Source organism: Littorina saxatilis, linkage group LG1, assembly GCF_037325665.1.
Source record: "Littorina saxatilis isolate snail1 linkage group LG1, US_GU_Lsax_2.0, whole genome shotgun sequence".
NCBI classification, from domain to species: domain Eukaryota; kingdom Metazoa; phylum Mollusca; class Gastropoda; order Littorinimorpha; family Littorinidae; genus Littorina; species Littorina saxatilis.
Genome location: NC_090245.1, coordinates 19,851,412 through 19,873,911, shown reverse-complemented (window position 1 = coordinate 19,873,911; position 22,500 = coordinate 19,851,412). Strand labels below are relative to the sequence as shown.

At 42.0% G+C, this 22,500-nt stretch overlaps 2 protein-coding genes across 2 annotated transcripts in view; both read left to right on the top strand.

The window, feature by feature from the left end:
• The window catches only part of LOC138964171 (uncharacterized), an 18,261-nt gene extending 2,198 nt beyond the window's left edge, over positions 1-16,063 (top strand). Inside the window, exons 3-11 of the mRNA XM_070336062.1 lie at positions 690-756; positions 2,328-2,412; positions 3,078-3,122; positions 6,039-6,153; positions 7,029-7,122; positions 8,612-8,735; positions 9,292-9,365; positions 14,675-14,860; positions 15,772-16,063. Of these exons, the coding sequence (XP_070192163.1) occupies positions 690-756; positions 2,328-2,412; positions 3,078-3,122; positions 6,039-6,153; positions 7,029-7,122; positions 8,612-8,735; positions 9,292-9,365; positions 14,675-14,860; positions 15,772-15,909 (928 nt within the window). The 3' untranslated portion in view covers positions 15,910-16,063. The remainder of the gene's footprint in view (positions 1-689; positions 757-2,327; positions 2,413-3,077; positions 3,123-6,038; positions 6,154-7,028; positions 7,123-8,611; positions 8,736-9,291; positions 9,366-14,674; positions 14,861-15,771) is intronic.
• A 4,671-nt stretch (positions 16,064-20,734) lies between these two features.
• The window catches only part of LOC138964160 (uncharacterized), a 126,707-nt gene continuing 124,941 nt past the window's right edge, over positions 20,735-22,500 (top strand). The window contains exon 1 of the mRNA XM_070336053.1: positions 20,735-21,367. Within this exon, the coding sequence (XP_070192154.1) occupies positions 21,322-21,367 (46 nt within the window). The 5' untranslated portion in view covers positions 20,735-21,321. The remainder of the gene's footprint in view (positions 21,368-22,500) is intronic.

Genomic DNA, 22,500 nt, shown 5'->3' with positions numbered 1-22,500 from the left:
CACCGTGGCCCGGTGTACCAGTGGACCAGTAACCAATAACCTTCTTCTTCTTCGTTCACGGACTTAGACTCCCACGTTCACACACATGTTTTTAGCACCAGTGGATTTTTACGTGTATGACGATTTTTACCCCGCCATTCAGGCAGCATACGCCGATTTCGGGGGAGGCATGCTGGGTATTTTCGTGTTTCTATAACCCATCGAACTCTGACATGGATTACAGGATCTTTTCCGTGCGCACTTGGTCTTGTGCTTGCGTGTATACACGATGGGGGTTAAGTCACTAGTAGGTCTGCACGTAAGTTGACCAGGGAGATCGGAAAAATCTCCACTCTTAACCCACAAGGCCGCAGCGACCGGGATTCGAACTCACGACCTCCCGATAAGGAGGCCGACGTCTTACCACCACGCCACTGCGCCCGTCTAACCAAGAACCATGTTACCCCCTTTTCAAAATTATTCCTGTAAAAATGCGGAATGGGACAAATATGACCAAAAACTACACTTACAAGACAGTTGTGTCGATATGTGGTAATGATTGTGTGTGATACTATCTGACACGTAGGTATGTGGTAATGATTGTGTGTAATACTATCTGACACGTAGATATGTGGTAATGATTGTGTGTGATACTATCTGACACGTAGGTACTGTCAACACATAATACAACAAATGTACCTTTATTTCAGTATAAAAGGCGCTGCCCAAACGGCAATTGGGGACATCAAAGACGTTGCTCTCAAAGTTGAAGGCGGGGTAAGCTCTTGTATCGGTTTCTATGCTTTTTGCGCGTGCCTCCGTATGTATGCCTGTGTAGGTTAGCCCGCGTATCTTGAGAAGTTATGTATGTGTGCATAGAATACCATATGTGATCATTTTTGCATTCATGATTGGGTGCGAATCGAGTTATATTTACGATGTCTTAGTTTTGTGATTGCTAATGAATGCATGATGTTTAGCTCTCCCCCACTAATCCGATTAAAAAAAATGATTGACACAAAAAACGACATGCGGGGTGAAATCGAAGAACGATTCATATGTCTATGTGTGTATTCACTTGTAGACGGCGCTACCCATGTATTTAACCGGCACGGTTGGCCTAGTGGTAAGGCGTCCGCCCCGTGATCGGGAGGTCGTGGGTTCGAACCCCGGCCGGGTCATACCTAAGACTTTAAAATTGGCAATCTAGTGGCTGCTCGCCTGGCGTTTGGCATTATGGGGTTAGTGCTAGGACTGGTTGGTCCGGTGTCAGAATAATGTGACTGGGTGAGATATGCAGCCTGTGCTGCGACTTCTGTCTTGTGTGTGGCGCACATTATATGCCTGATATGGCTCTTCGTGGTCGGCTGGGCGTTAAGCAAACAAACAAAACCTATTTGCTTTCATTCTGAGCATAGTTTTGGAGTACACATGACATATCTATATACTTTTGAATTCAGGAAAAGATGAAGAATACAATACAATCAATTTTAAATCTGTTTAAAACAAATCGATGTTAATGACAACTTTAATGAGCAAACATAATTTGTAAGCCTCCAAGCAGAAATGCAATACATGTACCAAAGTCCGGGTTTCGTCAAAGATTACTTGACCAAAATTTCAACCAATTTCGTTGAAAAATGAGAGCGTGACAGTGCTGCCTCAACTTTCACAAAAAGCCGAATATGACGTCATTAAAGACATTTATCACAAAAATGACAGTAGTGGGGATATTCTTCTTCTTCTTCTTCTTTGTTCATGGGCTTAGACTCCCACGTTCACTCATGTTTTTTTGCACGAGTGGAATTTTACGTGTATGACCGTTTTTTCCCCGCCATTTAGGCAGCCATACGCCGATTTCGGGGGAGTGGGGATATTATACTCAGGAACTCTCATGTAAAGTTTCATGAATATCGGTCTGGTAGTTTTCTCTGAATCGCTGTACACACACACACACACACACACACACACACACACACACACACACACACATACATACACACACCACGACCCTCATCTCGATTCCCCCTCTATGTTAAAACATTTAGTCAAAACTTGACTAAATGTAAAAAGTAAAAAATGGAAGTGGATTCTGAGCTATGAATATAACACGCTAAAGTTCAACATTATCTGATGTCGTGTATACGTTATATAGATAGTTGCGTGTGCTTGGACAGAGTGAATGTTTTTTAAGCACAATGTCAAGGCAAATAACTAACCTTGGGCAATAACATGTTCTGAATTCTGTGCATTCTGTTTTCTTTATCAGTATATGCCATCAGAACAACATGGTTTATTTTGTCGCCCATAATGTTTAAACAAGATTTCGTATTATTTGTATGTTGAAGGTTGTACATGCAGTTCACGATGTGGGTCAGTTTGCTTCTGAGGCTAAGCATCTCCTGTCCCCCGTTCTGGACAAAATTGCTTCTAGTAAGCCTATTATACTTCTTGCTTGTGGATATATATTAATATAAAGATTGATTTGGTTTAAACTGTGGTTTACTTCTCGCTCGGACATTGTTCAAGAGCGCCGTGAAATCGTGTATTCAACCAAACATCTCACTGATTGAAACTTCTAAAAAGTTTTCTTGGAGACAACAAAAAATTGAATTTAAATCACGACTATTCGATTGGTTCCGGTTCCGGTCTATGCTCATTTCTTTCTCTCTCTCTCTGTTCTACTTCCACATTCCCATAACAATCCTCCTCTCAGTCTGTCTGTCTGTCTTACTGTCTCTGTCTCTGTCTGTCTGTCTTTCTGTCTTTCTGTCTGTCTGTCTGTCTGTCTGTCTCTCTCTCTCTCTCTCTCTCACTCTCTCTCTCTCCCAACCCCCTCTCTCTCTCTCTCACTTTCTCTCTCTCTCTTTCTCTCTCTCTCTCTTTTTCTCTCTCTCTCTCTCTCTTTCTCTCTCTCTCTCTCTCTCTCTCTCTCTCTCTCTCTCTCTCTCTCTCTCTCTCTCTCTCTCTCTCTCTCTCTCTCTCTCTCTCTCTCTCTTTATCCCTTTTATTTTCTCTCGTCTGTTTAAGATGCCCACACTTGTTTTCCCAAAACACAACAACAACAAACAACCTGTTAACTGTTTCTTTCTTTTCAGCTGCCGGGCCCATTGCAAAAGAAATCCTTGACGCAGCTGTCCAACGTAAGTACATGATTTGCAAGGTTGGTTCATCTGTCCGCCTGTCTGTCTCTGTGTCTGTACGTCTGCATGTTTGTGGACGAATCAGGAGAAAGAGCGCTCTTTTGCCCATGCGCATTTACGTCAGAAAACAGAGTATAGTTGCTTTTCATAACGTCAGTTCTCAAACAAACAACAGCAACAAATGAACAAAGAAGTAGACAATCAAACAAATGTAAACATTACAACAAAACATACAAAGAAACATGTCCACCTACCTTCTTCTTCTTCAGCGTTCCAGAAAAAAAATCTTTTTTATATTTAGTCAAGTTTTGACTAAATATTTTAACATCGAGGGGGAATCGAAACGAGGGTCGTGGTGTATGTGCGTGTGTGTGTGTGTGCGTGTGTGCGTGTGTGCGTGTGTGTGTGTGTGTAGAGCGATTCAGACTAAACTACTGGACCGATCTTTATGAAATTTGACATGAGAGTTCCTGGGTATGAAATCCCCATACGTTTTTTTCATTTTTTTGATAAATGTCTTTGATGACGTCATATCCGGCTTTTCGTGAAAGTTGAGGCGGCACTGTCACGCCCTCATTTTTCAACCAAATTGGTTGAAATTTTGGTCAAGTAATCTTCGACGAAGCCCGGGGTTCGGTATTGCATTTCAGCTTGGTGGCTTAAAAATTAATTAATGACTTTGGTCATTAAAAATCGGAAAATTGTAAAAAAAAATAAAAATTTATAAAACGATCCAAATTTACGTTTATCTTATTCTCCATCATTTGCTGATTCCAAAAACATATAAATATGTTATATTCGGATTAAAAACAAGCTCTGAAAATTAAATATATAAAAATTATTATCAAAATTAAATTGTCCAAATCAATTTAAAAACACTTTCATCTTATTCCTTGTCGGTTCCTGATTCCAAAAACATATAGATATGATATGTTTGGATTAAAAACACGCTCAGAAAGTTAAAACAAAGAGAGGTACAGAAAAGCGTGCTATCCTTCTTAGCGCAACTACTACCCCGCTCTTCTTGTCAATTTCACTGCCTTTGCCATGAGCGGTGGACTGACGATGCTAGAGCATACGGTCTTGCTGAAAAATGGCAGCTACTTGACTAAATATTGTATTTTCGCCTTACGCGACTTGTTGTTCTCTCTGGTTACGTGTGAGCTCGTTTGCCCATTTGGGTTCTCCACACTGTACTCTGAGAGCATAGTCAGCTTCACTCCGCTGTCGTTGGGTAGGCATGCTGGGTATTTTCGTGTTTCCATAACCCACCGAACTCTGACATGGATTACAGGATCTTTTACGTGCGCACTTGGTCTTGTGCTTGCGTGTACACACGAAGGGGGTTAAGTCCCTAGCAGGTCTGCACATAAGTTGACCGGGGAGATCGGAAAAATCTCCACTCTTAACCCGCCAGGCGGCAGCGACCGGGATTCAAACTCACGACCTTCCGATTAGGAGGCCGACGTCTTACCACCACGCCACAGCGCCCGTCTACCAATACTCAATACCCGAGCAAACACCTTATTAACCAACCAACTCGTTCAATTCTCGCGTTCATCCTTTAACTCAGTTACACGCTCGCTCAACCTGAATGCGAATTAAAAGACTTTCACATAATCAAGAAAATCAACAGTATCTTCCCATGTAAGCCCACTCTTGCGCGACACAACCTAATCCTGCATACATCGTCATGTGTACATTTCTTCTTCTTCTTCCTCTGGTTCTCCTTCTTCTGCGTTCAGGGATGCGACTCCCACGAGACTCGATCGTGGTTTAACGTGTATAACCCCCACCCCCACCCCTCCCCCTCCACGCCTTTAGGCAGCCATAATCCGTTTTCGGGAAATGCATGCGTAGTATTTACGGATTCTATAACCCACCGTATTCTCACATGTACCACAGAATATGTTCTGTGTGTACTTTGTCTTGCGCTCACGTGTGATCGGGAAAATCTGCACCAAGTGCAGCCAGGATTCGAACCTCAATGCTTCTAACCGATAAGATATTGTGTTCATCATTTGCATATTTATCTTTTATGTAATGTTGCTTCCAAGACACGAATAAAACCCGTTGTCTTTATTCCTATGAATTTAAATGTCATGAATATGCCGATAAGAAGAATATAAAACACTGACTACTGCAACTCCCTTCTGGCTGGCCTCCCCGCCTCATCCATTCATGGCCTACAACGAGTCCAGAACGCTGCTGCGAGGCTGACGTTGAGGAAGACGAAGCGAGACCACATCACCCCCCTACTTCCCTCTTTGCACTGGCTCCCTGTCAACACCCGAATCTCCTACAAACTGTTCACTCTGGTCTACAAGTGTCTCAACGACTCTGCTCCCGAGTACCTTCAATCCTCCCTGGACCTGTACACCCAGCCCTCCGACCGTCCCCTTCGTTCTGTTGCTGACCCACTCCGCCTTCACATCCCTCGCTCTAAACTCGCATCTGCTGGTCAGCGTGCATTTCCCTCCGCGGGCCCCTCCGTCTGGAACTCCCTGCCGCTTGAGCTTCGCCAGAGCCCCTCTCTTGACGCGTTCAAGAGTAGGTTGAAGACTCAGTTCTTCCCGTAGCTGGCTGCGACTTTCATGTTCGACGTGATGTGTTGTGCCCCAAAAGACATTCTTGTGCTGTGCTCTGTGAGAGGTGTTTTCTTTGTGCTTAATATTATTTTGTTTGGACCTAGCTATTGATGTGTACATTGTTGTTGAACAGTTGTTTGTTGTATGTTTTTCAGGGTTTGCTAGTGTGTGATAGGGTACGTGTCCGTCTGCAGATGTTAGTTTCTGTGTTAACAACTCTTCGACACGCGCTTAGAACTGTACCCACGGAATACGCGCTATATAAGCTTCATATTGATCGATTGATTGATTGATTAAACCGATCATGTATAATTATGTCGTTTTTCAGAGCTGAAGGAGCAAGCCCCACACATTTTGCAAGCACTGGGCGAGATGGGATTACACGAGTTGGCCACCACGGTCCTCACCGCTGCCGTCGGCAAGAGGGAGATTCACAATGACATGTGAGTTGGGTGGACGGGTTGCTGGTTATCTGGTTCAATGACTGGTTGGTCTGACTGGTTTGCTTGGTTGGTTGCTTGGGTAGGAGCCTACATGAGTGGCTGTTTAGTTTGTTACTGTGTTCGATTTGTACCGTTATTTGTTGACTCAATTGTCGATAGGTTGGTTGGTTGACATTTGGATAGTTGAATGATTGATTTACTTATTCAATTCGTGTATTTATTTATTTTACTTTGCTTATTCATGTATGTATTGTTGTTATCGCTGTTGCCATCGTTTGTTGTTGGTTTGGTTGCTTGTCTGCACAAGGCTGATCTCACGAACAAACAACTTGATTAAGCAAGCAAACACACACACACACACACACACACACACACACACACACACTCACACACACACACACACACACACACACACACACACACACACACACACACACACACACACACACAAACACACACACACACACACACACACATACACACACACATAAACACACACACACACACACAAACACACACACACACACACACACACACATATATACATACACACACACACACATACACACACACACATACACACACACACACACACAAACACACACACACACACACACAAACACACACACACACACACACACACACACACAAACACACACACACACACACACACACACACACACGGCACACACACACACACACACACACACACACACACACACACACACACACACACACACACACAGGACAGAGAGAGACACAGAGATAAACAGAGGCAGTAAATGAGATATATAGAGAGAGTGGGACATCGCCTACAAACAACACGTTACAATCATCATAATTATGTGCATGTGTGTCTGCATATTACGATTCAGAGACGCCCTGAAGGAGCTGTTCGCGCACGTCGTCCAGACCAAGGTCAACGAGACAGTAGAAGATGTGCACAAGGTCGTCAAAGCCGTCGACAAGGTATAGTTGTGAAAATATATGTGTTTTAGATAAATAGACTAGAAGATACTTCTTGATTTTATACATGAATTAAGACATGTGTAGATACTTAAATGAATAGGCAGATGAATAAATAATACCAATAGGTCAATATATACACAGACAAATAAAATATCAAGAAATATTGAATAAAGAAATAAATAAATAAAGTTATTCATTAATTAAATTAAATAAATACATACATAAACAAATAATAGATTGAATAAATCAATCAATCAATCAATCAATCAATACATGTTGATAAATAATTGAATACATGAATTTAAACAGATAGAAAAACAGATAGACTTTGACTAATACGATAAATTCGTAACTAAATACATAAATAACAAGTAAATAACTAATTAAATGAAGAAATACATAAAACTAGTTCGATTAACAAACATAGACATAGCATCGTGACCGAGCTGTAAATTGGTAGTGCTCATTTAGTTCATGACATCACTTTCACGGTTCTTAGTGAACATGTGTCTACAACATAAACAAAATCAATCCATAAATGAATAAATTAATTGATCAATCAATCAAGCAAGCAAGCAATCAAGCAAGCAAGCCAAGACATCAAGCAACCAAATACGCTGACTCACAAAATGTAGGGTAAAGCTGGTATTGTTTCAAGGGAAGTAACTTGCACTACCGCAAAGGTCCAACAGTCTGGTACAAGGGCAGAGTTGTTTCCCGTTTATTCTCTGCTGTGATGATTCTTCTTTGCCTGTTTATATTTTTTTCTCCAGCAAAGATAACGATCAGCATGAAGTTGCAGGCCCAATGCGATCAGTAACCCTTTGCACTGTTTGCAAAGAAACTGGACAGATAACGAATTCTGTGTTGATTAAGAAAAAAATACGTACAATAGAAACGCTGAAGAAGTAAAATGGAAACACACGATCACAGGAAAAGGCAAGGTTAACGCGGCCAGTGTCGTTTCCAGGGAAATATCTCACACAAACGTAGCAGTTCATCAATCTCGTACAAGCGTAGTGTTCATCCGCCTTACACATTACTTGTACTAATTATCAGTATCAATGTCAGTAGTAGCCGGTGAAAGAATCAACGTGAAATTATCTCTCTTATCGAACGAAAACCAAGGGCATGGTGCCATTTTGATTGTGTGTAGTTCAAAAACAGACGGCTAACGTTCCAAAAAAATGTGTTTGTTAAACACCAAGAAATGTTAGTTATTGGAATGTTCATTTATTGACAAAACAAAACGTTACATTCACAGAACGTCGACCCATTGGTCTTTTAAGTAGACAAACACTTATGATACAAAACAATGAACTTATCTCAAAATCGTCGATGAATCTCGCATGCAAGATGCCGACTAGATAATGATCAATCATTATTTGACCAATCACAAACTCAATGATCAATGTACGTTTTGTTATGTCAATAATTAAACGTTCCAATAACCTACATTTTTTATTTTTTTTTATTTTGCGTGTTTCAGTTTAACGCCGGCCTAAAGCAGGAGATTGAGAATTTCGAGCACATCCTGCAGTCTGGACATAACACGGAGGAAGCTGCCAAGAACTTCTACCTCAATGTTGTGGCTAAGATCCAGCCACTTATTGGTTAGTATCGTTTGGAGTATTTGCTGAGAGAGAGAGAGGGAGAGAGAGAGAGAGAGAGAGAGAGAGAGAGACAGACAGACAGACAGACAGACAGACAGACAGACACAGACAGACAGAGACTGAGAGACAGACAAACAGACAGACATTCAGACAAACAGACAGACAAACAGGCAGACAGACAAACAGACAGACAGACAGACAGACAGACAGACACAGACAGACAGACAACGGGACAGAGAAGAAATAGAGACAGAGTCGTAGACATAGACACAGAGACAGACAGAGACAGAGAAAGACGGAAAACGACAGATCTAGAAAGACAGACAGACAGACATAGACACAGACATAGACAGAGAGACAGACAGACAGACAGACAGACAGACAGACAGACAGACAGAGATCGACATAAAAAAAGCTTGCCTATGTAATTCTTATGTCTGCGTTGGAATTGTTATTGGAATTGAATTATTATGAAACTTATGACACTGTGTAAGCTCTTCCTCGGCTATTCTCGATCAATCATACGAAATTTGGGAAGTAACGTTTCTGCTTTCAGACGCCAAAGCGTTTGAAATGGATGTGAACCGCTTCGACAAAATCGTGCCTGATGCTGTCAACCACTTTGACCAGGTATGATGATCATAAGAATGTAATGTATTTGTGTGTGTGCGTGTGTGTGTGTGTGTGTGTGTATGCGTGCGTGCGTGCGTGCGTGTGTGAGCGTCCGTGCGTGCGTGCGTGTGTGTGTGTGTGTGTGTGTGTGTGTGTGTGTGAGTGCGTACGTGCGTGCGTGCGTGTGTATGTGTGTGTGTGCGCGCGCGCGTGCGTGTGTGTGCGTGCGTGCGTGCGTGCGTGTGTGCGTGCGTGCGTGAGTGCGTGTGCGTGTGCGCGCACGTGTGTGTGTGTGTGTGTGTGTGTATGTGTGTGTGTGTGGGTGTGTGTGTGTGTGTGTGTGTGAGTGAGTCTCACTGAACGGTTGCATGACTCTGTTGCTGATGTGTATGGAAGTGATGTAGTGTCTGTGTCTGTTTCTGTCTGTCTGTCGGTCGGTCTGTCGATCGGCCTGTCTGTATGTCGATCTGTATAAAAATGCTTGTATGAAAGTATGCTTGCACACGATTGCTTTGCTTCAGTTTGGAAATTTCTATGGGGTGGGGAGGATACAATGAACGAAGGACCTTGGCCAGGGCCTAACTTCATAGTTGGCTTGGCCTGAAAACACAGTATTACCTTCCTGTTTCCATATCGAACATAGCGACAACATGCTGCTTCATGCTTTGGCTTTCGGCATAGACAAGGGAAAAGATAATTGGCCCCTGTATTCATTTTTTTCTCCATTTTCATTACTTTATTGTCCCATCGCTGGGAAATTCGGGTCTCCGCTTCCTCCCAGCGAAAAGCTAGCAGCAACGGAGTCGCGCTACCCTGATGTCTGCGTGTTTAGGTGTATTCAGCCACCTGCACTTATGGCAGAATGACCAAGGTCTTTTACGTGCCATTGTGGTGACACGGGGGTGGGACATGGCTTCCGTCTCTGGGTCTGCACATAAAGTTGACCCTTGTCCGTCCCGAATTCGAACCTGCGACTTTCCGATCACAAGTCCAGTGCTCTACCAACTGAGCTACCGGGCCTCCATTTAGTAAATTTCATTGTCCTTGGGGAATCCCCTCAAGGAAATCAGTATGGCTGGCATCACTCTTAGTCAGTCGGCTAAGGACCGTTTTGGTTACTTTTTGGCGTCACGTTAGCAAACACATTTTTCTGATAGATTTTAACACCACAACACTAAATCTAAAGTTTTGGGGCAATATTCCAAACCAACGGTGAGAAAAACGTTGGTTTGTGTGTATGCTTTCCTTCTTTGGCGTTACTATTCTTGTTTTGAGGGTTGGGTTCATAAAACGGACATAAAACTTAAACCGCTTGACAGAAATTCTATAACTGTAAATCATTCGAAAGGGAAGGCATTCATGTACACGTTTGTGCCACTTAAAATGACGTCATAATCTGTTTATTTTTGTGAACTTGACAAGAAGAGCGGGGTAGTAGTTGCGCTGAGAAGGATAGCACGCTTTTCTGTCCCTCTCTTCGTTTTAACTTTCTGAGCGTGTTTTTAATCCAAACATATCATATCTATATGTTTTTGGAATCAGGAACCAACAAGGAATAAGATGAATGTGTTTTTAAATTGATTACGAAAATTTAATTTTGATAATAATTTTTATATTTTTAATTTTGAGAGCTTGTTCTTAATCCAAATATAACATATTTATATGTTTTTGGAATCAGCAAATGATGGAGAATACGATGAACGTAAATTTGGATCGTTTTATAAAAAATATATATTTTTACAATTTTCAGATTTTTAATGACCAAAGTCATTGATTAATTTTTAAGCCACCAAGCTGAAATGCAATACCGAAGTCTGGGCTTTGTTGAAGATTACTTGACCAAAATTTTAACCAATTTAATTGAAAAATGAGAGTGTAACAGTGCCGCCTCAACTTTCACGAAAAGCCGGATATGACGTCATCAAATACATTTATCAAAAAAAAGAAAAAAACGTCTGGGGATATCATTTCCAGGAACTCTCATGTCAAATTTCATAAAGATCGGTCCAGTAGTTTAGTCTGAATCGCTCTACACACACACACACAGACACACAGACACACACGCACATACACCACGACCCTCGTCTCGATTCCCTCCTCTACGTTAAAACATTTAGTCAAAACTTGACTAAATGTAAAAAGGAGGAATAATTGCAATCTCACACACACACACACACACACACACACACACTTACACACACACACATGCACACACACACATGCACACACACACGCACGCACGCATACACACACACACACGCGCGCGCACGCACGCACGCACGCACGCGCACACACACACACACACACACACACACACACACACACACACACACACACACACACACAAAGACACATACACAAACATACCGACAAAATGACAGACATACACACAGTGAGACAAACCGACACAGAAACACCCACACATGCACGCACGCACTTATGTACGCGAACAAAGACGTAGAGATGCTTATAGAGAAACACTTACGCAACCAAAAAAACACGCACACAAACACACAGACAGACAAACTTCATTCTTGGTAGAGAAATGCATTTCTTACTGTGTTGCTTTCTCTTTAAGTGCACCTACCTCGCAGAGAGAGAGAGAGAGAGAGAGAGAGAGAGAGAGAGAGAGAGAGAGAGAGAGAGAGAGAGAGAGAGAGAGACACACACACAGACAGACAGACAGAGACACAGAGAGAAAGAGAGAGATAGACAGACTGATAGACAGACAGAGGGAGAGACAAACATACGAACACACAGACAGACATAGACAAACACACAAACAAAGACACACAGACAGACTTCACTATTGTATGTGCAAGTAATTTTGTTAAACCACACGTTACGTTCACTACTGAACGTGTAACCATGTAAAACGTTACTATCTCTTTATATGTGTTTACTTGCATTGTAATCCTGGGGGGGGGGGGGGGGGGGTATAAATGTATGTAACGCGCAATACATGCCTTTTAACTTACTAGAATTGGAATTGTCATTTAAAGACTAGCATAAGAGTGTGACACGTGGTTCATTCGTTATTACCTTATTACAAAAAGAAAAAGATAACGGCACTGACGCTACCGGAAATAGAATTTATCAGTGAAATTCTACCATCAATTTAGTAATCGATGCGATGTAAAATTATCCTAAAACTGTGGTATGATCACGACATCGTTTAGCATTTAGGATCAAATGGTGCCAATGTGTCCACAATGCACTAATCACAGACAACAGTTATACGCTTTACGTACATGTAACTCTCCAACTGACATTGTCTGCCACTTGAAACAAATGACTTTCGAAGGAAAATTAACTCCTATATATAAATATTATGTATGATTTTTAATAATTACTTGCACTTTTTGAAAATAAAGCTTTTTCTACGATAAGGTGTTTACCTCCTAAATGTATAAGTCATCCGGTAGAAAAACCGGAAGTATCGTGTACTAAGCATATGTATATGTTTAAAAAGTTAATTGTGTTAATGTAGAACATCTTGCCTATGTATATGTTTAGGTTTTGAATACTTTAGGGGAAAAGCATAGCCATTATTCAGTCATCTTTAACTAACACCCCTAATCTCAGGGCCCATTTTGTTAGTGGGGGTAGGGTTTCAATCAGTCAAAAATCACTTTCATTCAATATTGTCTGCCATTTCAAATACATACACGTAATTGCACAATTTCTTGAATTTTAAGATGCTTTAACTGACTATACCAAGAAAACCTGCACTTTTTGTAGAATTAGTTTTTTTTCTATGATTTATGTTTAAAAATGTCAATTCTTACGACAAAAAATGCTAACAGTTGCCTCACCAGACGACACGTACCTACGACGTGAATCGTGTCTGCCAATTAAAATGCATATATTTTGAAATAAGGGGAATCATAACATACTTCACTGTGAAGTGTCTCACTCTAATATCTTCTGGGTTCATGGTGTATTTGGTTAAGTGAATTGCAGATAAGGTTTTTTGAAAATGACAGCTATACATATATTTTATTAAAACTGAAACTGGTGGAGTGAAAAACAGACCTGTTTTGAAGAAGTCGTACTAAAATCATTTATGGCCTTGAACTTCACAGCTTGCGTGTTATCTTTTAAAGAAAACCCGTTTTCATCACTAACAATGACCTAATTTACACATACATATCGGTCGGTCATAGTCGCGTTTTTATTAGAGAGGTAGTGTACAAAATGTCGTTTTGTACGTTTAAATTACATGTCCATTATTTTAGTCATATATCAATCAATAAGTAAATGCGCATACTTTTATTAAACGTTACTTTCACTTTAAGATCGCTTCTAACATTTAGTATAATTTCTGACAAATGCACGCTATGTAATAAATTGATAATATTATGGACGCCATGTGGTAAAACCGGAAGTTGAATTATTTTGCGATAGCAAAATCCTTTTACAATGATCACTTTCCTTTTATATTGAGCTGATCTTTAACGTTATGGGTAAAAATCTAACATATTGAACCAAATTATCCTTTTTCAAGCCTGTGTATGTGTAAACTCTTTTTTGCTTCGACCCGGTTCGGTTTTCGGAGTTGATTCAGAATCATCCATTATTTATCTTATATGACTGTTGTTTTCCTCGGTAAATTAACAATTGTTGATGTAAAATAATTCTAGCTGTGAGAATAAACAATTTTCAAGATGTTTTTGATTGCGGTTTCAACCAGGCGTTCAGTTAGCTATACATATCGATTGAGAAAATGGCATTTCCTGTTTTGTCGTCCGCATGTTATACAGATGTTGTTAAAAATAAAACTGTGTATACGAATTAGGCATTTTACTTGCTGTCTGATGGCAACAATCTTTAGCTTTCGTTTAAGGTATAATTTGCTTATATCCGTATGCAGTCAAGCGGTACATGACGTTTTTTTGTAACCTACCCCCTGCGTCATGGCTGCATTTTTGCAGAATATGGGTCATGTTACAAAAACGCTTCTCATTCTTAGGTGGTTGGGTTTAGCCATTTGTCGTTTACCGAACTGTGGCTACAAATAAAACGAACTTTCCAAAAAACATAATATCTAATGTGACCACCAAAAGTAACCCTCCCACTATAGCCAGCCAGGTGACTATCTGGATAGCGTGCAGCGACATGATGAAGCTACCCAGTGTGTGTTTCTCTTTCCTGGCTGCGTGTATTCATATTTTTTTAAATTTTGCTTTCATTTCTTAAACAACACCGCCTTCCCCCCTCCCCCATCAATACACGACCACCCAAATTACCACCACCACCACCACCCAAACCACAACCCCTCCACCACCCACACTCTTTCACTAATGTACCTTCCTGTTATTCCACAGCTCCTGAAGCAGGCCCTCGCACACAGCGTGGCAAAGCGCGGAGCCTTGCTGGACCTTGCTCAGAACGTGCTGGGGCTGGTGCAGGCGGGAGAGGATCAGATCGGACATCTCGTGGGCCACGTGCAGAACCTCGCCTCCAGTCTGCTCGCGCCCACCGTCAACAGCGTCAAGAGCATCGCCCAGATGGTGAGTGGAGTGGATTGAGCATGCTGAGTGACGTGTGATGTTTGTTATGGTGCTGAGATACATAATGATGTAATGGTTCTTCCCTTCTTAACGGGCGATCGTCATAACAATGTGCCTTGTGTCGAACACACAATAAAAGTCATATAAGGTATATAGATAAACACCGCAACACGGTGGCCTAGTGGTAAGGCGTCCGCCCAGTGAGCGGGAGGTCGTGGGCTCGAACCCCGGCCGGGTCATACCTAAGACTTTAAAATGTGCAATCTTGTGGCTGCTCCGCCTGGCGTCTGGCATTATGGGGTTGGTCCGGTGTCAGAATAATGTGACTGGGTGAGACATGAAGCCTGTGCTGCGACTTCTGTCTTGTGTGTGGCGCACGTTAATTAAAATGTCAAAGCAGCACCGCCCTGATATCACCCTTCGTGGTGGACTGGGCGTTAAGCAAACAAACAAACACTACCAGAACCATTGGTCTTGCACTTAATCTTGTGACGTACGTCAAGCAACTGCTCTTTCCGACAGCTCATACACAACACCAACAATGTGACGTCACATGTTTAAGGTAATGACGTTCATTGTCCCGTTTCGGCAGCAGAGATAGTATTTGCATTTTTGACCAAAGAATGACATTTTACACAGATCGAACAAGGACTTTTGAGATCTGTGTAACATATTTATGTCATATTTTGGTCAAAAACACAAATGACATTTATGTATCCATCGATTTTAGATAGAATTTATTTTTTGTTAAGATTGAACCCACACAAACATGTACTCTTTGCAGTCTCGACTATCAGCCTTCATATGAGTTTTTGTCGAACTCTGACGTCACAAGGTTCAAAGAAGGAAAATCCATATAATTTACTTTTCTTTCCACCTCGTAATGACGTCATGCAAATATGTTGTTTCAGCTTCTAGACAACGCCAGCAACCTGACGTCAGGCCTGATGTCCAAGGCAATGACGCTCCTGGCTCCCTTTCAGCAGCAGCTGGGCCCTCTCTTTCAGAAGGTGCAGGCTCTGGCTGGAACATTTGGTCTAGTTGGCTGATTGCTGAGTCGAACTGAAGAATCGCTGTAGAATGTAGAGTCGCTTATCTAGGTGTTTTATTTTTGCGGATAAAGTTTTCAATTCGTCCGTGCTTGAAGTTTCAGTTGATGTTTTTTTTCTCCAAAGGGCCAAACAATAAAAATGGGTAATCAAATCCAGATGACTTGCGGCACTTCAAGTGCGCACGCGCGCTTGTGTGTGTGTGTGTGTGTGTGTGTGTGTGTGTGTGTGTGTGTGTGTGTGTGTGTGTGTGTGTGTGTGTGTGTGTGTGTGTGTGTGTGTGTCTGTCTGTCTGTCTATTTTATGTGTCAGTGTCTGACTTATAGTCTGTATGCAGGGCTGAATTTAGGGGGGGGGGGGGGGTTCCTGTGTTCCGGACACGTCTTTCCCCCTTCCTCGGTAAACGTACCTTTTTTCTCATGGAGAAACCCAACAAACAAACAAAAAATAACTTTCAAAAGCTACATTTCAAAACTTTCATTTCAGGTCCTTTTTAAACAGGGACTAAGTAAGCCCCAGGGACGTTTTCTGGGGTAACGATTGCTGCAATTCGATAAGAAACGGTCATTGTCTTCCAACGTCCTCGCACCAGTAATGAACTGTCTGAACCCCCAGAAAACAGTGTTTTAAACTTTGAAAGTACTTTTGCAACGGTTTTCCCTGGCAATAGCCATAAATATATCATAGCTCGAAAATCCCTCCCTAAAAGGCCCACACTGCTCAGTGGCAGAAGACCCGTCACCCATACCGGACGTTAAGTCGCGTGGAACAAAATCAAGTGAATATTCTGTCATAAGCATTTGGAAATCGATCTTTGATGTAATGTAAAACAGCAAAGTATTGACGTTATTAGTTCGTCTTTGTTGCAACACATAATGAAATCCCCTCGATTGCAAAGATAAATCTCTCTCTCTCTCTCTCTCTCTCTCTCTCTCTCTCTCTCTCTCTCTCTCTCTCTCTCTCTCTCTCTCTCTCTCTCTCTCTCTCTCTCTCTCTCTCTTTCTCTCTTAACTCTCTCTCTTTCGCTCTCTCTCGCTCTCTCTCTCTCTCTCTCTCTCTCTCTCTCTCTCTCTCTCTCTCTCTCTCTCTCTCTCTCTCAATTACGCCCACATAATGCCTCATATAAACTTCACATCGACACTTTGGGATAACTGCAATGATGTTCATTTAAAAAGACTCATTTCCCTGCATCGCCGAGCTGCAAAACTTATTCTGCATGATTTGAATAGGTCCACGGATGATAAACTAAAGCTCTTGAATTTCCTCCCCTTGAAAGATCAGTTGACGTTAAACAAGGCTGTGTTCATGTATAAAATTCTAAATGACGACTGTCCTAAATATTTGCAATCACATTTCAAACATGCCACAAAAAGATATGGGTCCCAAAAAATCATCCCTCCTATACCTCGCATAGACCTCTACAAATCGAGCTTAGCCTTCTCGGGAGCGTTTCTCTGGAACTCCTTCCCCCAACAGATAAGAAATGCAACTTCAGTGAAAATGTTTAAGAGACAGTCACGTTCACACATCATTCGTGAATGAAATGTCTTGTTCGATTGTTATGTTGTTAAACATTTTGTACTAGTGTTAACGGATGTGTAGCTGATCGGAGCAACTTATTCCCAAATGAAAGGAATAACTATGTCAATGTAATTTTGTAATTTTTGAGTTCTCCTTATGTAATTCCTTAAATGCACATTGTGTTGCATTCTGTACAATGTATTTCTGCATTCTATATGATTGAATTTATATTTGTAATGTGCGTCTGTCTTTATGTGTTGTATAAAGGACAGGTTGGAAGAATAGGCTTTGCCTAAAACCTTTATCCTTTTGTAATAAAGTTCTGAGTCTGAGTCTGAGTCTCTCTCTCTCTCTCTCTCTCTCTCTCTCTCTCTCTCTCTCTCTCTCTCTCTCTCTCTCTCTCTCTCTCTCTCTCTCTCTCTCTCTCTCTCTGCCAACCTGTTTGTTCCCTGTGTCGTTCGAGGTCATTTTCTCAGCCTTTCCCTCACTTTTATCCATCACTCCAAGTACCCACCTCACCTCCACTATACCCTCGGAAAGATTCCTGACGTTTCGACGGTAAACCCTTTTCTTCAAGTCTGCGAGTCTCAGCAGGAGGGGTAACTCTTTCGCCGGACGGTCTTTACGAATGAGCGGTCGCCTGTCTGAAGTACTAGAGCTCCCGGTGTGTTACGCTAATTCCTTCGGGCTGAAGGTCTGCATGGGACGCAACTCTATTGCCAAGGGCTGGCGCCGTGAGTTGTCTCGCTTGGTTAGCCACGTCCAGAAAGACATTGCGGGGTACGTTTTGCTTTGTGGCAGACTATGATTGTTTTGGAAGAAACAACGGAGGCAGGGAGTTACGGGAACGGGATGGCAGACTGGACTTTGCATTTGTTGGTGAGACGGAGGGGTAATGATGATGATGAAATAATGAAATAAAGTGCAAGGACGGAAGGGCTGACAAGCGATTGCGCGGTTGTTACTGTTGCAGGTGAGCCATTGTTGTGTTGGGTTCACTGACATTCCCTGCTGTTTAAAGGCACTATCCTTCTCGTGAAAGCTGTTCGGCTCACCGTGTCAGATCTGGCCTGGCCGTTACATAGAATAAGACTTGGCCCCATACCGGCACGGTTGGCCTGGTGGTAAGGCGTCCGCCCCGTGATCAGGAGGTCGTGGGTTCGAACCCCGGCCGGGTCATACCTAAGACTTTAAAATTGGCAATCTAGTGGCTGCTCCGCCTGGCGTCTGGCATTATGGGGTTAGTGCTAGGACTGGTTGGTCCGGTGTCAGAATAATGTGACTGGGTGAGACATGAAGCCTGTGCTGCGACTTCTGTCTTGTATGTGGCGCACGTTATATGTCAAAACAGCACCGCCCTGATATGCTGTGGTCCCTTCGTGGTCGGTTGGGCGTTAAGCAAACAAACAAACAAACTTGACCCCATACCAAACATGAACAGGCTGTGTGCTCTCTGCGCAATGCAAAGTAGGCAATTCGTAATGAATTAACGGTGTAAATCAACCCATGGCTTCTTGTTAAGAAATCCTTTCGTCAAGAAATGTCCACTGTGCCCAGAGAGCACCTAGGCTGCTTGTTTTGGTCAGTGGAGGGATGACCTGGCCTTGTTTTGGTCAGTGGAGGGATGGCCTGGCCTTGTTTTGGTCAGTGGAGGGATGGCCTGGCCACATCTGAGATTGCCGGTCAACCGAGAAGGGGTGTGCCTTTAAACTCAGTTTCTTACGGTATTACAAGCACCACCGTACTGCACCACAATACTAAAGAAAAAGTCTGAATGTAATCAAGTGAGTTTCCACGTGATAAAGTGTTGTGCTTTCTAATTCTTTGGTGGGACAAAACTGACTGATCACGAAGTGTATATCAGTGTATATCAGTTTTTTTTTATGTCAGTTTGTTATGTCAAGTTACGAATGTAAGTATGCCTGTTATGGCAACACCAATGCCAGATATAGAGATAAAACAGGTGGCCAGGCCATGGTATACCAGATTACACTCACCTTTCTCGCGGGAATCCTTATTTGGTAAAAAGGCATCTCACATACATTTATTTTGCTGTGTATGTATAATAGACAGAGGCTTGTAACAATGGCAGCATCAGGATGCGCCGCACATAATGCAGAATAAACTGACACCCCGCTAAAACAAAACATTCAGCCGTACGGTGCGGTGGCAGGTATGAACATACTAGAAACTATACACTGTGATCAGAAGCAAACATTACAAAAAGGGTATTGGCTAATTCCGGAAGCAAGGACACCAGCATCAGCGACAAAACAAGGAAAAAGGCGATATACAACTCTTCAGCTTCGTTTCTCTTGGGAACCTGTCGCAGTCAGAAAAAAAAATGGAACTGAAAGAAGCGGGCCATTTCAGTGAAAAAGGGGAGAGAAAAATGCCCAAGAAAACAGGAAAAAAGCTTCATCGTGCACATTCCTTGGTTCCTTCGGTATACCCTTTTGACATATTCCAGAGGTTCTAGATGTGACGTGTTAAAAGCATGTGGTGGTGTACATGTTTTATTCGATACACAAGCCATTTCATTTTCTTCGCCGTCGGCATCACCGGTCTTCGGGGGATTTATCTTTGCGACGAATATGGCTCTAACACAGTCAATCGCAGACTCGTGTACACACAAAAGCACTGACACGTCGACACAGACACATACAGACAAAGACACACAGACTGTGACACACATACATACACACACACACGCACTGGCAGACACTGACGCAGACACACACAGACATACACACACACACACACACACACATACACACACACACACAAACACACACCATCTATCTATCTATCTATCTATCTATATATCTATCTATCTATCTATCTATCTATCCATTCATCCATGGATATCCATCCATCTATCTATCTATATATCTATCTACTTATCCAGTCTCATCTCTTTCCCTCTCCCCTTCTCAATTCTCCTCTCCGCCATCCTCAGTCTAACTCACTCTCTCACACAGCCTAGCAACCCCCGAAAATCCAGCAAGTGGTATCACCACAGCACAAAAATCAGTTCCTTCTGTTCTGTCAGGCGCCCGCTCCCCCAGTGCTTGACGTCTTATGAGCGATTCCACTGGTCCAGCGAAAGTTTCCCCCGTCTCTGCTGGAAGCTCCCTCCGATGTTCCCCTCTCCGTCGCTACTATCGCTGTGTGCCTACGAGCAGCGTTTCTGTGTGTAGACCTTTATCTCTCTCTCTCTCTTTCTCTCTCACTCTTTCGATGAACACTGCTGGTGGCACAAGCGTCACACGCGCTTATTATGATCGAGTGACAGATACTGAGAATTATCTACATCGCTTTTTTTTCTTCTTGGTGATTTTTTTTGAGAGTTGATATCCTATTTCTTCATTTTTGGAGTTGAAGTGAGTGGGCTAATTCTACTGTTAGCTCTTTTGAAGTGAGTAGTTTAAAATCTACTACTTCCATAAAACTGTGTGCTTTTTGAGTGATTTTGTATTCGTGGCTTTTTGTATTTTTCATAAGCACGAGGTCTTTCCTGTTGTGAAGAGAAATTTTTCTCTGAGGTTTTTAGTTTATACTTCTTTTCTTCGAGGGTGTGTGCCTATCTACTGGATTTCAGAGATTTACATTTCGTCAAAGATGCTTCAATTTACTTGGACTACTTTTTTCTTCCGCGGATTCGAAAAGTGATCAGTGATTAACAACATGGTGCGAAAGAAGTGATAAACCGTTTTGGGGTTTTAGTTGTGCTGTGCACAGGAACTACTGTTTATGACGAGCCGTTTTTTTCTGACCGTCAGAGGATTTTTCTGACAGAGGATTTTTGATAGACAATTTGAGGAGTCAGGGATTTTCTTTTGGCGTTGCAAGTTCCTGCTCCTGAGCATTTGGTTGTGAATAATCAGCAGCATGGATTGTATCTTCCGTTCCCGAGCTTCACCTTTTACTTATCGAGGTAAGTGTCAGCTACCGTGTGCAATCCAACCTAATACGATCCTCTTGGTGTTATGTTCTTTCTTTCCTTTTTTTGTGTTATTCTTTATTCGGTTCTTTCGTTGATATTTTTGTTGTTGTTGTTGTTGTTGTGATTTTAACATTTTGTCTTTTTCAATAAGATGACGATTGTTCTTCTTCTTCTTTGTTTATGATTTGTATTCTCTTCTCATTATTACTATTATGTGCGTCCGTACTAAGTGTGTATTAAGGGACAGGTTGTAAGATTAGGTTTTGCCTGAAACCTCTATCCTTTTGTAATAAAGTTCAGCCTTCAGACTTCAGTTTCAGTTTGGATTGTTTTTGTGTTCTTATTTTCCTTCTATGGAACTTTGGGTTCGTTTGTGTTCTTACTTGTATTGTTCTCTTGTCTGTGTATTTACCGACTTCGTTTTGTTTTAATTTATTTAGATTTTTGTCTGTGTTGTTGTTTGCGTATTTTATTTCACTTGCTACAAGCTGCGATATTTGCTTCTGAATATTTTGTAGTCCAAAAACGAATGTTGGCAAACATTCTTACGGATGAAGTAGCTTCTGCAAGGAAAGACTTAAAACACGTTCTTATTTCAGCCTACTTGACGCTTGTTTGAAAACGCCTTAGTTTACATTGGGGTATTGCGTTTGAAGTGGGGATACGGTGGATTGCATTCCACTGTAATGATCGTTCCAATTGTTTTGGACTAAATGATGGGTTTTCAGTTTCCTCAGGATTTTTGATATGTATTAATATGTATTTTTGAATGATGGCCTGTAGTTCTCTTTTGAAAGGATACAGGTAAAAGAAATAGTTAAACACGAGAAAGCAACCAAGGCTTGCATGGAAAAACGATGACATTGACGCACATAATTATGGGTGTGCGCTCACACACACACACACATACACACACACACACACACACACACACTCACCAACGCACACGCACGCACGTACACACGCACGCACACACGCACGCATACACGCACACACACATACACACACACATACACACACACAAAACACACACACACACACACTCACACACACACACACACACACACACACACACACACACACACACACACACACACACACACACACCGATAGAGAGACAGAGA